Source organism: Sminthopsis crassicaudata, chromosome 6, assembly GCF_048593235.1.
Source record: "Sminthopsis crassicaudata isolate SCR6 chromosome 6, ASM4859323v1, whole genome shotgun sequence".
NCBI classification, from domain to species: domain Eukaryota; kingdom Metazoa; phylum Chordata; class Mammalia; order Dasyuromorphia; family Dasyuridae; genus Sminthopsis; species Sminthopsis crassicaudata.
This window is the reverse complement of record NC_133622.1, coordinates 188,089,480-188,105,918: the sequence shown is the minus strand read 5'-3', so window position 1 is coordinate 188,105,918 and position 16,439 is coordinate 188,089,480. Positions and strand designations below refer to the sequence as shown.

At 41.4% G+C, this 16,439-nt stretch overlaps 1 protein-coding gene across 5 annotated transcripts in view; it reads left to right on the top strand.

Moving 5' to 3' along the window:
• The window catches only part of CFAP99 (cilia and flagella associated protein 99), a 175,910-nt gene that overhangs the window by 102,024 nt on the left and 57,447 nt on the right, over positions 1-16,439 (top strand). For all 5 annotated transcript variants that reach the window (XM_074276858.1, XM_074276854.1, XM_074276857.1 and 2 more), the window contains 2 exons: positions 5,530-5,707; positions 6,072-6,152. In XM_074276858.1, the coding sequence (XP_074132959.1) occupies positions 5,530-5,707; positions 6,072-6,152 (259 nt within the window). The remainder of the gene's footprint in view (positions 1-5,529; positions 5,708-6,071; positions 6,153-16,439) is intronic.

Here is a 16,439-nt window from a genome sequence, read left to right as displayed (position 1 = left end):
AGCTGAAACCCAAAGGAACAATAACTAGCCAAAGTCACACAGCTCATCAATATAAGGATTAGGCTGTCAACTGGGGATTTCTGAATGTTGACTGAGACTCTCTGGCACATCCATGGGTGGCAACATTGAAAGGCAGGATCAGCTAACATTTTTTTTAAATGATGTCCTTGTCAGTAGGTGCTACTGGCTCCTAGCCTTTTAAATCTGTCTCTTTGGGCCAGTTTCCAAGTTTATTTCTCTTCCTAATCTGAAGAGATGAAACCTCACCGCAGTGGAATCATACTGTAAGGCTGTGTCAGGGCTCTCATTTTACATTTTCAGAAGAAAAATGTCCTATTGTGTGTGGGGGCAGAAACTTGTCACTTGCTGTGCCTCTCTGATCTGGATGCAGGACCTGAGATGGCTTTTGAGTACACTGAGGATTTATTGGGATCCTGAAACTATTCTAAGACCTAGCCACCCCGCAGCAAGGGTCAGGTGGAAAACTCACCCCTAGGGATCCAAGGGCTTCTTCTCAGTCCTTCCTCAAGCTCTCTCTGCAGCTTGTGACCCCACTGATGATGAATTCCTCCAAATTTCTCTTTGTTTTCTAGGTGGTTCTTCTCCTTCTCCTGACAGCATCTTCTGAGTCTCCTTTGCTTAAACTTCTTTTAGGCCAGATCTACTATCTACAGGCATCCTCCAAAACTCTGGCCCTCTTCTCTTCTCCCTCTAGACTGTCTCACTCAGATCACCCACTGGTTCTTCAGTCATCTCTCTTCAGATCCCCAGACCTATATATGCAGCCCTAACATCTCTCCCATATTCCAGTCCTGCATCTTCAGCTGTCCTCTGGACATCTCAAACTGGACTCCAGTAGGCACCCTCTGCTCTTGCAGATTTCTCCATTACTGTCATGGATGCCCCCTCCTCCCAGTCACCCAGGCTTGGGACCTTGCCTCCCCACTCTCCATCACACCATAATCTACCTTGTTGCTAAAGCTTGTCATTTCTGTCTTTCTAATATCTCTAATATGTTGCCTTCTCTCTACTCACACAGTCATCCCCCTGGAACGACTTTTAAACCCTCTCTCCTGGACCATTGCAATAGTTTTCTGATGGTCTCTCTACTCACATCTCTTTTTCCTCCAATCCATCCTCTACTTAGTCACCAAAGTGATTTCCTTCAGTACTTTAGGGCAGGGGTTGGCTTTTTGCAAACTCTTTTTATATCCTGGTCTCTTAGCACAGCACCTGGTATGTAGTAGGTGCTTAATAAATGTTGATCTAATGAAAGAATGAAAGATTGTCATCCATTACGCTTTAAAACTCCAGTAACTCTCTATTACCTTCAGGACCAAATATAAAATCCTCTATTTGGCATTTAAATCCTGTTACCACCCAGCCCCCTTCTACTTTTCCAGTCTCTTTACATTTTATTCCCCTCCTTGCACAATCCAACTACACCATCCATGCTCACACATTACACTCTATCTCTGAGATCTAGGCTTTTTCATTGTCTGTACCCTGTGTCTAATACGTCCACTTCCTGACTTCCCTGACTTCCTTCAGCACTCGACTCAAATTCTACCTTCTCTTTTTTTTTTAACTCAGACTTCTATTTTTTTCTATCATAGAGAGTACTTTATTCATCTTACAAGGATACTGTCAAGAAGAAAAGACATCATTCTGCTTTTCTCTTATTTATAACAACTCATTTTTGTTATTATTGAGTTGTGAACCCATCTTCATTTTTTCTTGACAAAAATACTGAAGGAATTTGCCATTTCCTTCTCTAGATCATTTTACAAATGAGGAAACTGAGGCAGACAGATTTAAGTGCAAATCCTACTTTCTCTAAGAAAATCTTTCCTTGTCCTCCCCTTCCACTAATTACATTAAATACTAATTGCTAATCCCCCAAATATTACTATTCCATTTATTCTGTATTTAGCTTGTATGTGCATATATTTATTTCTATTCTGTCTTTCCCATTACATTTCCAGGGAAGCTCCAGAGGGGGATCTTTTCCTCCTTCTCCTCCTCTCTTCTTCCTCATCCTCCTCCTTCCCTCCTTCTTCCTCTTCCTTCTCCTCCTTTCCTTCTTTCTTCTCCCCCTTCTCTCCCTGCTCCTCTTCCACTCCCTCTTCCCCCTTCTTTTCCCCTCCTTCTTCTCTTCCTTCCCCTCCTCCTCTTTCTCTTCCTCTTTGTCATCCTCCTCTTACTCCTCCTTTTTTCCTTTGCCTTTCTTAGCATCTGCAGCACTTAGCACAGTTGCTGGCCCTTATAATATTTATTGCTTTCCTCCCTGACTCTAAAAACAGAAATGGGTTTAGGGACAGGTCGAGGAAGCATCCCTTGCTGTGTTGTATTGGGAAGGAGTACACCAAGAAATCCTTTTCAATAGAATTTTTTACAAATGCACATTTAGTGTGCCAAAATTCTCTAGCAACCAGAAATTTATTTTATGCAAAAGATTAGAAGTCAGAAGAGCTGGATTCAAATATTAGATATGCCTTTACTATCCCCATGACCTCAGAAAAGTCATTTAACCTGATTGTGAATGTGAGAGTTTGATGGACTGTCTCCAAGGCCTCCCCTCGGTTTCAATCTAGGATCTTGTCCCTTGCAGCACAAAAGCCTGGGATTATGAAATCAAGTTGCACCTGTCATAGGAGAGGCTCAAAGCCTCTGGGGATTCAAGAACAGCCCTGGCCCCCAAGGTCCTCCAGCCTCATCCAGGCCACACACACACCTTGTAACTAGAGCTGACAAGGAGCCACAGATGAGGGCAAAATTCCTCCCTGTCTCCCAACAAAGAATGCTTATTCTCGGCTCTCCTCCTCCCCACACATGCAGATGCCTACTGACATCACTGAGAGAATTTTGCCCTAAATTTAGAGACTTTTCTCATTTCTCTGCATTGCAGCCTTGCTCTCGGGGCCAGAGCAATGACTGGAATAGCTGAGTCCCTGAATATTTCCGCGTGGTTCACGCAAATCACCTCCAAGGTGTGGGGGGAGAAGAGAAATGAGGATCTGTCATCCAGGGTGGCTTTAATTTAAATAGTAAGCATGAAAATGAAAGTCAACAGAAAAACAGGGCCAGGAGGAGAGGCAAGAGTTGGCTGTTCCATCAGCACCACCTTCTGTTTCCCAGTTTCTACTCTTTCAACTCAATCTCACCCCACCTTCAGCATCCTGAGTTCAATAAACAAATCCCTCTGGTGCTTCCTTTTGAACACTCTGAAGACCATGGACAGCCATGTGATTCAGTGAACTAACATAATTTCTTTTTATTAGGTTAATAACCCTCTGTTTTTTGTCTGTTAGATAGTAGCATGGTGAATTCAGATAATTTCTTAATCATCATGATTAAAATACTGTTGCTTTCTCTCAGACAGTTGAGCTTGGCTAATAACAAGACACTTTTGCTTCAAAGCACAGATAGAAGGTTTTGGGTAAATAAGTAGAATTAATTGTGAACAGTAGTATGAAATAGAGTATAGTGAGTCAGCCTTTGAGCCAGGAAGACCTTAATTCAAGTCTAAGCCCAGCATATACTGGCCAGGGAAAACTATATTGTTTCCTCTGACTGCCTAGAAAATATAAGTACATTGGCAGGATTCACCATAAGCTATAACTGAGAATAGTTTAAATCTAGGGTATCTGGCAAAGAAACCAAATGTGATTTGTTAATGTTATGCAGCCATTTTCCAGTCATGTCTGATTCTTCATGGCCCCATTTCAAGTTTTCTTGGCAAAGATCCTGGAGGGCCATTTCCTTCCCCAGCTCATTTGATATATGAGGAAATTGAGACAAACAAGATGAAGTGACTTGTCCAGGATCGTACAGCTAGTCAATGTCTGAGGCTGGATTTGAACTCAGGAAGAGACTTCCTCACTCCAGACCTGCTGCTCTGTATTGTTCCATTTGACATTCAAAGCCCTTAATAACTCAGCCCCCTCCTATCTAGAATGCTCTCTCTCCTCTGCTTTATCTGCTTTATCAACCTCCCTGGTTACCTTCAAGTCCCATGTAAACCCTTTCTTTTCCTGGAAGCCTTCCCTTACCCCTCTTACCTCTAGTGCCTCCCTATCTGTTAATTATTTACTATTTATCCTACATACAGCTTGATTGTATATATATTTGCATGTTATATTCCCCATTAGAGTGTAAACCTCTTTTCATATCTCAAGTGCTTAATACTGTATTTGGCACATAATAGGTTTTTTTAACTTAGTATTTTTCCCAGTTTCATGTAAAGATAGTGTTAACATTCTTCTTTGTTAGATTTTGAGCTCCAAATTGTTCCCCTCTCTCCCTTCTCTCCACTTTCCCCAAGACAGCAAGTAATATGATATAGATATACAATCACATTAAACATATTTTCATATTAGTCATGCTGTGAAAGAAGGCCAGAACAAAAAGGAAAAAATCCCAAGAAAGAAAAAAAAGTAAAAACAGTATGCTTCAATGTATATTCAAACTACCCAAAGGACTATAAAACTGCATACCCTTTGACCTTGCAATGCCATTACTGGGTCTGTTTCCCAAGAAAATCAAAAAGGAGGGATAAGGACTCACATGTGCAAAAATGTTTGTAGTGGTTCTTTTTGTGGTAGCAAAGAATTGGAAAAGGAGTGGATGTCCATCAATTGGGGAATGACTGAACAAGTTGTAGTACGTGAAAGTAATGGAATATTATTGTTCTACAAAAAAATTATGAACAAGCTGATTTTAGAAAGGCCTGGAAAGACTTACATGAACTGAGACTGAGCAAAAAAAGCAGAACCAGGAATACATTGTACAGCAAGAATGTGCAATGATCAACTATGGCAGACTTGGTTTTTCTCGGCAGTTCAGTGATCCAAGGCAATCCCATTAAACTTTGGACCAAAAATGCCATCTGCATCCAGAAAGAGAACTATGGAAATTGAATGTAAATCAACACATACTATGTTCACTTCTTTTTTTCTCTCTCTCCCGTAGTTTTTTTCCCTTTTGTTCTGTATTTTTTTTTCAACATAAAGAAATGTGTATTTAAAAAGTTAATATACATATATAACCAGAAAATTTTTTTTAAATCAAGCACTATACACACACACACACACACACACACATATTCCATAGTTCTTTCTCTGGAGTTGGAAAGCATTGTCTATCCCAAAATTATTGGAATTGTTTTGGATCATTGTGTTGCTGAGAAGAGCTAGGTTTTATCACAGCTGATCATCACACAATGTTGTCTTATTGTGTACAATGTTCTCTTGGTTCTACTCACTTCACTCAGAATCAGTTCATGTAAATCTCTCCAGGCTTTTCTGAAATCTTTCCTCTCATCATTTCTTACAGAGCAATAGTATTCCATCATATTAACATACTATAACTTAATCAGCCATTTCCCCATAGAATAGATTCTTAATGTGTTCATGTTTATTGATTGATTGAATTTTGTGTTTAGTACAATACTCTGTATCCATCAGTTTCTTGATAAATGTTTGTTGACCAACTGGATTGATTCTTCTCTCTTTTTGCTCTTGTTTCAAGATGGGAACCGCAAATACAAACCCTGATTGAATACCTGAACGATGTAATAGAAAACAGGGTGGTTCAGGACATAAAGTACCCAGAGTTAACCAGACCGAAGGAGTTTAATTTGACTGTCCCAAGACCCCGAGGCATTCTAGTTCCTGATATACTTCCTGGTCTGAAGAAGCCAGAACCGGTGAGTATGAGAGGATAAGAACTGAACAATAACATTACTGTTAATATCGTAGTCTGGCCATGGAGTCAGTCAGCAAAAAGGCATACACAAGTCTCAGCCAAACAGAACAAAAAACTGAGAAATCTAACTCTAGAACTGCTTGTTTTAATTAACAAGCCACACTCAGGGCAAAATCTGTGAAGCAGCAAATAAATGATAGTTTTACTCTAATCAACCTTGCATATTTCATTGTGTGACTAGTGAGGACTCCATGAGATGAAAATGAGAATTGTTGATGTGAGTCGTGTTATTAGATGCACTTGTTTCTTTTAAGATCGCTTTTTTGTGTTTTCCTAATAATCTTTGTGGATAACATTCTGAACAGGTACCTCAGAGCACATATCACCATCCAAGAATCCAGAAACAACTGAGCATTGTCAAGCAAAAGAATCGCAAGAAGGCAGAGGTAAGATACATTCTCTTTACTTCTCCTTGCACAACTGTAAGGAAAATCTTGAAAGCATTAAGTCAACAAATAAAGTGAGACTCTTATTAAAGAGCTGACATTTCCAATAGAAACTATATAACTGGCAAAGTGCTTTCCCCCACAACAACCAAAGGACACATTGAACTGAGAGATGAGAGGGATTTCAGAAATCAACTAGACCTCTCATTTTACAGATGAGTTAAATCATGATGCATAAATGTTCAAGTGGCTTAAGGTGTTCACGACAGAGCTTGGATTTATTTCTCTCTATAGACAACCTATTGGTTGCTTCTTGAAGAAATGTATGAATAATTGACTATCCTTTTGATAAAAAAGGAAACTGAGGTTCAGAGAATTGGAGGGAGTTGACTAAAGGTAATATCACCAGTATGTTTCATGTCTAGAATTAAAACCTAGATTTTTTGTAAGTCCAGTGTTCTTTCCATGAAACCATCACTGACACTGACACAATTGCTGGTGATGGTACAGGCGCAAAGCCTGTCATTCATTTTAAATGCTTTTCAGTAGTAGCCCAAATATGATTAAGTGGTTGCCATTAAGTGGGAGCCAGCAGCTTCCCCGAAATCTCCCAAATGCTGGGTTTCTATCTGACGTGCCCATTAAGGTTTCCAAATTAAAACCCTCGACGCGATCATGCTAGATGAGCCATGCTCCAGAAAGGCTGTCCGTTATTCTAATCATAGGAAACACAGCAAAGTTCATCTCACCCACATTTAATCAAGAACTTGCTTAATCATTATTGAGCTGCATGCCAGGGAAAAGTGGAAAAGAGGTTATAGAAATAAATGGCTGTGGTTGTTTATACCATCAGCAAAACAAGGTGGTTGATCTTTGGAAGAAAAAAAGCAGAAAATTCTGCAGGCAGCTCGAAGGTGGATAGCAGCCTCTCTCCCACTCTGAGGCTGCCTGACGGCAACTTTTTATAAATGCAGGAGGAGTCGGGCCTCTCGGCTTCTATTTCAGGCTCACCCATATTATACCACAATTGCAAAATCCTTTTGGAAGGGAAAACAAAAGGAGGGATACAGGATGGTGAAGAGACTTGAGTGCATGCTTTAGGAGGAATTGTTAAATGAACCGGGAGGTTTAGCTTGGAAAAGAGAAGACTTAGTGGAAACTGAGAGTTTTGTTATTATTTGGGATTTTTTTCCAGTCATGTCCAACTCTTTGTGATTCTAGTTGGGGTTTTACTTAGCAAAGAGTCTGGTTTTCCATTTCCTTGCTTTAACTCATTTGACAGATGAGGGAATTGAGGCAGACTAGGTGAAATGTCTAGGGTTACACAGCTTGTAAGAGTCTAAGCCATGATTCGAATTCACGAAATCAAGCCTTCCTGACTCCAGATCCGACACTCTAGCCCTTGTGCTCCCTAGCTACCTTATCTGATAGATATCTTCAAGTAATTATCCAGAGCTACCACAAGGGGCAGCTAGATGTGGATAGAACACCAGAAGATCTGAGTTCAAATCCATACTCATACACTCAATACTCACTAGCTGTATGACTGGGCAAATCACTTACTCCCAATTGCCTCCTCAAAACAAAAACAAAGTTACAGGATTTAAACTTGTTGTATTTAGTCCCAGAAGAAAGAACCAACAATAATACGTGGAATTCCAAAGAAAACAATTTATTCGTATTAGAAAAACAATCGCAATCCCACATTTTAAAAAAAAGATTTTCAAAAGATATGCACAAGTTTTCAACATTGACCTTTGCAAAACCTTGTGTTCCAGATTTCTCTCTCCCTTTCTCCTACCCCCTTCCCCAGATAGCAAGTAATTTATGTTAAACATGTGCAATTCTTCTATACATATTTCCACAAATATCATGCTGCACAAGAAAAATTAGATCAAAAAGGAAAAAAGAGAAAGAAAACAAAATGCAAACAAACAACAAAAATTGTGAAAATACTCAGTCCCCACAGTCTTCTCTCTGGGTGCAGATGGCTCTCTCCATCACAAGACCATTGAGCTGAATCATTGCACTGGACAGCCTCACTTCTTAACAAATCAGGCTAAGCTAAAGTGGTATGGACCACTTTGGGCAACACTGGACTCCCTTATTTTGAGGTCCTCAAGCTAGCAAAGCTAGGTAGTACAGCAGTACCTCCTCATCTGTAAAATAAGTTGGAGGGGAAAAATTGAAAATCACTCCAGTATCTTCACTAAGAAAATGCCAGATAGGGTCATGAAGAGTTGAACAGGACTAAAACAATTCAATAGAAACAGCAGATTAAGGCTCGATAACCACTTATTGAGTATGTGTAGAGTAAAGATTCTCTTTATGTGTAAGTTGGGCTTGGTGGCCACTGAAATGCCTTCCAACTCTCAAATTCTGTAATTCTTCAATGGTTTAATTCTATGAAAAACCCGACTGGTTGAGACTGTGACTGTGAATAGATGGTGTTTCTATATTTCTTCGTGTTGTGTGTCCCTGGAGAGGACTTTTGGGCTAGCTTGTTCTGTGAGTTACCTGAAGCCTTGGGCACATAGGACATTTAAAGGTTTGATGGTGATAATGTTGTCACCAGGTCAGCAGCAACTGGGTTATTGACAACACATTATGAGACCTTTCCTATTCTCTTAGGTAAGCCAGTGTCACAGGTAATTGGCCCAGGGAGCAATTCATATGACACTTACATCTCACGTTTAATTTTTAGTTTTAAATTTCTGTCATCTATACTCAATAGCAGTCACCATTATAACAAAGACAAAAAATTCAGGGCCTTATTCCAGCAGCTGTTCCCTTTTCTCTAAATATCAAATCCACACCCCAAGACATAAGTGTCCAAATGCATCCCCTTTAAACCAGCCCTCTTTTACACTATTTCTCCTAATTGTCCTTGACCAACTGATCATAACTCCATGTTCCCCATTGTTCTGGGTAACTATCCTAGAGTCTGGGGAACTGAAATTTGGGCCCATAAAGCTATGAATTACCTACAGCAATATAATGATTAGCATGCAGAAAACTATGTAGGGGAAGGGAGACTTGGGTCAGGGCTAACAGCTCAAAGATAGGTGGAGAGAGCTAGTAAGGATGGGGTATGTATCCCTGGCTTTGGGGAATCAGAGGGAACAGGGAGCAGAGATGGGTGATGATGAGATTGCAGGAAGCTGCCATCTTCTTTGTGCTTCTACAATCAGGGAGGCAAGAAGGCAACAATCACTGCCAATAGTTTGCCCAAGGACAGCAGCCCTTCTCCGATTCTGAGATTTCCATGCATTAGAACAAAAGATATTCCCATTCCATGATAGTCAGCTGAATAAAGTATTCCAGAGATCTTCCATAGGTCACAGCTGTTCCAGACTAATCATTAGGATGAGTTCTTGCCTTTCCATTCATGATGAGAATCTTCATAGGACTGAGTGTTAGTTATTCCCCTATTAGCTTGTTCATAAACACTTTTTGGAGCTGGGCCTTCCACAAGCTTTCTTAATTCATCAAGAAGCAGACCACAGGTCTCTCCTAAAGCTGATCTCTCCATGGCTCAGGACCCCTCATGGTTCTAGGCTCACATGGATTGGGTATCATCCTAAAAACCAAAAGAAATCATTTTCCCTCATTGGCTTATGGCTTCCATTTAGAGATTACTCCAGGAAAATCTCCAAATACTCCAAAAATATTGCTTATCTTTCCATAAATATAGGCAAAAAAGGATATACAGCTATCATACAAGTACTCAAGGTAGAAAGTGCAAATCTCATAAAGGATATTTATTTCACCCACAGCAAATGTAAATGGCAAAAAGGATTCACAGAAGTCTATAAACAGATATAGAAAACATGTAAAGGCCTCACAGTAGTCCACAAGTTTACCTCAGATGCACACTTAACTTGGAGTTGCCACCAGGATGTCCCTTTGATATTTTAGCAAAATATTTTTGCTCCTACAGAATTCTACACAGTCACTTCCAGTCTCAAACCATCACTCTATATAGACACAGACTTAGACAACTACACTTTAGGGCTGCTGAATAAGCAGATAGAAACTCACTGTCTGAAAAATTCATTGTAATAATGGGAGGTGGCAACATCTCAATCTCTTGCCTCCAATGTGACCTTAACCCTCCAAATTCCTCTGATTAAGGGCTTGATGAGCGAAGTTCTGTCTCCAAGAAATACACTTAGAGTATTTCAGGAAATCCCTACCCTAAAGCTGCCATATCCCTATGGAAGGGTAACATGGACTTTGAATTTTTATGCATGGACTTTGAACCAAAAAAAAATTAAAACTGGAAGGACAAGAAGATCCATTAGCTCATTTTTTCAGTACTTTTTCTCCTCTCTCCTCCACCTCCCAAGTCAGTGAATCATGATGGAGACAGCCCCTGTCCCTGAAACCCAATTAAGAGCCATCCCACTGTCTCAATAAGGCACCAAAGTCTAGCCTCCATGTAAGTTCATCATGGCTTAAAAAAACTTCCCTTGATCAATGCCCTTTACAGACACACACAAGTGACTCCTTGCAAGACCTTGTAACATGAAGCCAGAGATGTGGCTGTGTGATGGGGTCAGCCCCAGGAGCAGTTATACTCCTAGCACATGGACTGGCAGGCCAAAGGAATTGTTAGATGAAGGATGCAAGGATGATCTAAGAGTTCTCCCACTCTCCACCATCCACCCTCTACCCTCCACCACCAAAGGACTTGCTAAAAAGTTATAAGGAGAAAGTCCAAGAATAGGATGAAAAATTATAATATATTTAGTGTGTATTGGATTATCTGCCATCTAGGGGACGGGGTAGGGGAAAAGAGGGGAAAATTTGGAACAGAAGGTTTTGCAAAGGCCAGTGTTGAAAAATTACCCAACGCATATGTTTTGTAAATAAAAAGCTTTAAAAAAGGAATGAAAAGTTAAGGAATGGGAAGTCATCCTGCAAGAGGCTAAAAAGCTGTCACCCTTTGAATAATGCCATTTCCCCATACAGAAAAGCCACAGGTGGGAATATGCCCTGCTCTTGTACTTTCCTTGAGAAGTGGCTTCCCAAATGCAGCCAGCGACTCTGGGAGAATAAAGTCTTCAAGGGCACTCTGATGGATACAGGGTTTTCAGGAAGTTGTATTAGTAGAAGAGACAAATACACAGAGTATCCTTTTTTTGTGACTCCCCCTTCAAAAAAAGGACTGTTTTCCTAATTCAAGGATCATAAATCATTATTTCAAAGGGGGGGGAAATCCAACCAGTGTCAATATTTGAGTCACCACATCCCTTTTTAGGTTGATGGCTGCCTTTCTCTGGCCTTACAAAGTGGTCCCTGGAGATTTAAGATGGTTTTCCTGAAGGAATATGTATGACTCTTTCACATGTAGAATGTGAAAGAATATTATTCTTTATTTGTTTGTAGCAATTTTTACATAATTCTCAAGTTGCATGCAAAAAGCACTCTGCAGGGGATACCTTGAATTTTTGATCTGGAAGTTACCTTAGAAGTCATCTAAAAAGTCCAATCTCTTCCTTATAAATAATGACAAAATAAAAGAGAAGACATGATACAGAAAAAAAAAACTTCCAGGTCAGAAGACCTGAGTTCAAATCCCAGCCCTAATATTTGTCTGACTTTAATGTCTCTGGGCCTCACTTTCCTGCTCTGTAAAAGGAAAGGAAGGAAGGATTGGCTTAAATGATCTCGGATCTTCCAGCTCCATAACTAGGGGTGGGGCTGAGTTCCCCCAGACAGAGAGTTAAAAGAGGGGGAGTAAAGCAAGTCAGATTTATAAGGGGGAAATTCAATAAGAAAAGTAGTCAGGGACATATCAGAGAGACTTGGAGCTCAAGTAGAACTGGATGTCCCAAATCTGATGGAGTTTTGTGGATTCTTATCTGGATCAAGCAGATTGGTGCTGATTAATCATAGTTGTATGCTACATCACCCTCCTAATAGTGAGCACCCTACCTTTAAGATTTTGCAAAACATTTCACATTTGTCGTCTCATTGGGCCCTCAAAACAACTCTGGGAGGTGGGTTCTATCATTTTCCCCATTTTTCAGATGAGAAAACTGAGGCTGAGAGCAGTTAAGGGACATGCCCTGAGTGACATAATGTCTGAACAGCATAAGCCTTCCAAAGGATGGGCTAGTTTGACAAATACACACTAGCATCAAAAACAGGAACCTAATGGGGAAAAGGGTGAAAATTCTAAAATCCCTCTCTTGAGCTACTCCAGCCTCATCAGGAAAAACACCCAGTTCTGCGTATTGCTCTGTGTCCTCCTTCCAGTTGGTAAACCCTTAATAATATAGGGGAAGTTGTAGACATGGGTGGGGGGAATCTGCAATAACTCAAAACATGCAAATGAAAATTTTCAGAGGGCCTTGATTCAAACTGCTGCTCCCAGCTGGAGGCCTTCAGGTCCCTTCCCAATCCCCACTCCCTCTCCCTCTCACCCTCCCACCCACCCAAACCGGCCTGTTAATGTTCTTGAGCTACGTGCAGAAACTGGCTGATTTTCTGCCAGTGGGAATCATACAGGACACAGAATGCATCACTTTAGATAATCAATCTGAGGCTCCAAGCAATAAGTCAGTTCTAGTTCAGTGCCAAGAAGATGTCATCCCAGACCCCGTCCCCCTCCCAAGCCCTCACTCTCTTTCTCATCCTTGAAAGGGGGAGCAAGGCGTTCCAGACCTAGCCTCCGAACCAGGACAATGAGAAACCTACACACAGAATGCTCAGCCAAAAAACAAAATAAAGGTCACCGTGTTCCTGGCAGCATGTCCTGCATCAGATGCTAGACCCAAGTGATGACATTAATTTGAATTCAAATTCCAAAGGCAATTGACCATCTCTACAGAGCAGGCACATCAGCTGATCTGAAAACCACCCTGCATGCATGGGCAGAATGAGTTTAATAAAAGCTATCCAGGAGGACCTGGGAGCTTCCCCCATTTTGGAGCATTAGTTTACAAAGTGGGACTGTTCTGGCAACAGACATATTTTTCTTTCCTGGTCCCATTATTTATGGAAGGAACTTTCTAGTGAGGAAATTTCCTATTCCAAAACAAGTCAGCAATTGTTCTGCAGTTTTAGAGAACTGCCTGGAACACCAACACCGTGTTACTCAGGGTAACAGTCAGTTTGTGTGAGAAGCAGAAAAAGACATTTTTTTAAAAATTTATTTTCATATTCTGTTCCAAATTGTTTCCCTCTACTTATCCTCCACTCACTGAGTGAGTAGGCAAGAAATACAATGTTCACCAAAAATATAAAGTCATGCAAAACATGTTTCCATGAAGTGGATAGAGCACCAGTCCTGAAGTCAGGAGAACCTGAGTTCAAATCTGGCCTCAGAGATTTAACATGTCCTTGGCTGTGTGCCCCTGGGCAAGTCACTTAACCCCAATTGCCTCAGCCAAAAAATATATATATTTCCATGGTAGCCACATTGCAAAGAAGGAAAGGAAAGCAAAGGAAGATAGGAAGAAAAGAAAGGAAGATAGAAAGAAAAGAAAGGAAGAAGAAAGAAAGGAAAAGAAAGAAAGAAAGAAAGAAAGAAAGAAAGAAAGAAAGAAAGAAAGAAGAAGAAGAAGAAAGAAAGAAAGAAAAGAAAGAAAGAAAGAAAGAAAGAAAGAAAGAAAGAAAGAGAAAAAGAAAGAGAAAAAGAAAGAAAGGAAGAAAGAAAAAAAGAAAGAAAGGAAGGAAGAAAGAGAAGAAGAAGGAAGGAAGGAAGGAAGGAAGGAAGGAAGGAAGGAAGGAAGGAAGGAAGGAAGGAAGGAAGGAAGGAAGGAAGGAAGGAAGGAAGGAAGGAAGGAAGGAAGGAAGGAAGGAAGGAAGGAAGGGAAGGAAGGAAGGAAGGGAGGAGGGAAGGGAAGGGAGGAGGGAAGGAAGGGAGGAAGGGAGGGGAGGAAGGAAGGAGGGGAGGAAGGAAAGAGGGGAGGAAAGGAGGGAAGGAAGGGAGGAAGGGAGGGGAGGAAGGAAGGAGGGGAGGAAGGAAGGAGGGGAGGAAGGGAGGAGGGAAGGAAGGAAGGAAGGAAGGAAGGAAGGAAGGAAGGAAGGAAGGAAGGAAGGAAGGAAGGAAGGAAGGAAGGAAGGAAGGAAGGAAGGAAGGAAGGAAAGAAGGAAGGAAGGAGGGAAGGGAGGGAGGGAGGGAGGAAGGAAGGAAGGGAGGGAGGGAGGGAGGGAGGAGGGAGGGAGGGAGGGAGGAAGGAAGGAAGGAAGGAAGGAAGGAAGGAAGGAAGGAAGGAAGGAAGGAAGGAAGGAAGGAAGGAAGGAAGGAAGGAAGGAAGGGAGGGAGGAAGGAAGGAAGGAAGGAAGGAAGGAAGGAAGGAAGGAAGGAAGGAAGGAAGGAAGGAAGGAGGAAGGAAGGAAGGAAGGAAGGAAGGAAGGAGGAAGGAGGGAGGGAGGGAGGGAGGGAGGGAGGGAGGGAGGAGGGAGGAAGGGAGGGAGGGAGGAAGAAAGGAAGGAAGGAAGGAAGGAAGGAAGGAAGGAAGGAAGGGAGGGAGGGAGGGAGGGAGGGAGGAAGGAAGGAAAGGAGGGAGGGAGGAAGGAAGGAAGGAAAGAAAGGAAGGAAGGAAAGAAAGGAAGGAAGGAAGGAAGGAAGGAAGGAAGGAAGGGAGGGAGGGAGGGAGGGAGGGAGGGAGGGAGGAAGGAAGGAAAGGAGGGAGGGAGGAAGGAAGGAAAGAAAGGAAGGAAGGAAAGAAAGGAAGGAAGGAAGGAAGGAAGGAAGGAAGGAAGGAAGGAAGGAAGGAAGGAAGGAAGGAAGGAAGGAAGGAAGGAAGGAAGGAAGGAAGGAAGGAAGGAAGGAAGGAAGGAAGGAAGGAAGGAAAGGAAGGAAAGGAGGGAGGGAGGGAGGGAGGGAGGGAGGGAGGAAGGAAGGAAGAAAAAATATTTAACCAAGGAGCAAAGGCATCAGGGAGATCTTCCTGGAAGTGTCACCTACCTTGGGGCTTAAAGGAAGAGATTAGGCCTCCACACACAGAAGTTGGACATTATAGGCAAGAAAAGAGTTATGAAAGTTTTTCCAGAATTAAGAGGGCAAGGGACTTTCGGAAAGAAGAACTTTGGTTGCAAAACTGGAACATGTGAAGAGAAGGGCCATGACCAGGGTGGTGTAAAGGAACTTTAAACAATTTATGAGGAGCATTTGGAAAAAACTGGGAATGTTTCAAACCTGAGGAAGAAAAGACTTACAACATGGGAAAGGACATTATAGCTGCTTTCATTTGAAAGCATATTTGAAGGGTTGGAAGGTGGAGACAGGAGACTCGGAAAAGTGGCAAATTTCAGATTGATAAAAGGAAAAAATGTTCTAATGATCAGAATTATCCAAATGTGAAATGGGCTGCTTCGAGAGGGCAGTGAGACTGATGCAAAATGGAAACAGTTCTGGATTTGATATTATAAATCCTCAGTATGCCTGGGAAAGCTTGAAAAACTTAATCAATTAGATCTCAGTTTCCTTAATTGTAAAATGCAGGAATTGGGATAGATGGCTTCTAAGGTTCTCCTAAGGTTCCTAATACCTGCTTTGGGTGTCATGTATGTACGCTTTTTAAGGTCAGGAATTATTCAGCATTTGTCTTTGTATACTGAACATTTAGTGGAGTGTCTTGACATAAAGAAAGAACTTAATTAATGGTTTGATGGGTTTTTTCTTTGATTTGGTTAAAGTAATTATATTCAGATTCCTTAATAGTTGGTAAATTCTACTTTATCTTCCCTTCTCTGACTCAGGAACCTGCATTTTAAATAAAAGGACCTGGATTCTGAGTCCCACATTTTCCTGAGACTCTGCAAATGTGGCCCATTGCTTCTCCTCTCTGACCCTCAGTATCCTCCTCTGTAAAATGAAGGGGCTGGATTAGGTGATTCCAAGGTCTCTTTTAGCTTCAAGTCCATTATCCACGTTTCTTGGATCATCTATGCCAAACAAATCCTAATGCTTTGGCATTAAATGACTAGTGCAGCATTCATCATTAGATCTGGCCTGCCTCTCTTGTCCTTGAGGGTGTTCTACTTGGGTTGGTTCCCAAATTGTATTTCTCGAACTGTCTGCGCAGCATTTTGTAGCAAACTATTAACTCTCTCCTTGTTCAAGGCTTCGGTTCTGTATCTCTATTGTTTCAACCATTAGCATTTTTACAAAAGAAAAGATTCATCGTTTGTACATTTGATAAAAGGAGCTTGTCTCAATTGTCCTTGATTTGCCACAATCCAGTAAAGCCTTCTTGACCCAAATGTTAGGGTTCCACAATTATTGATTGCTATTGCAAGGGTCCTGTGACTTTTAACCAAGCTCCCTGA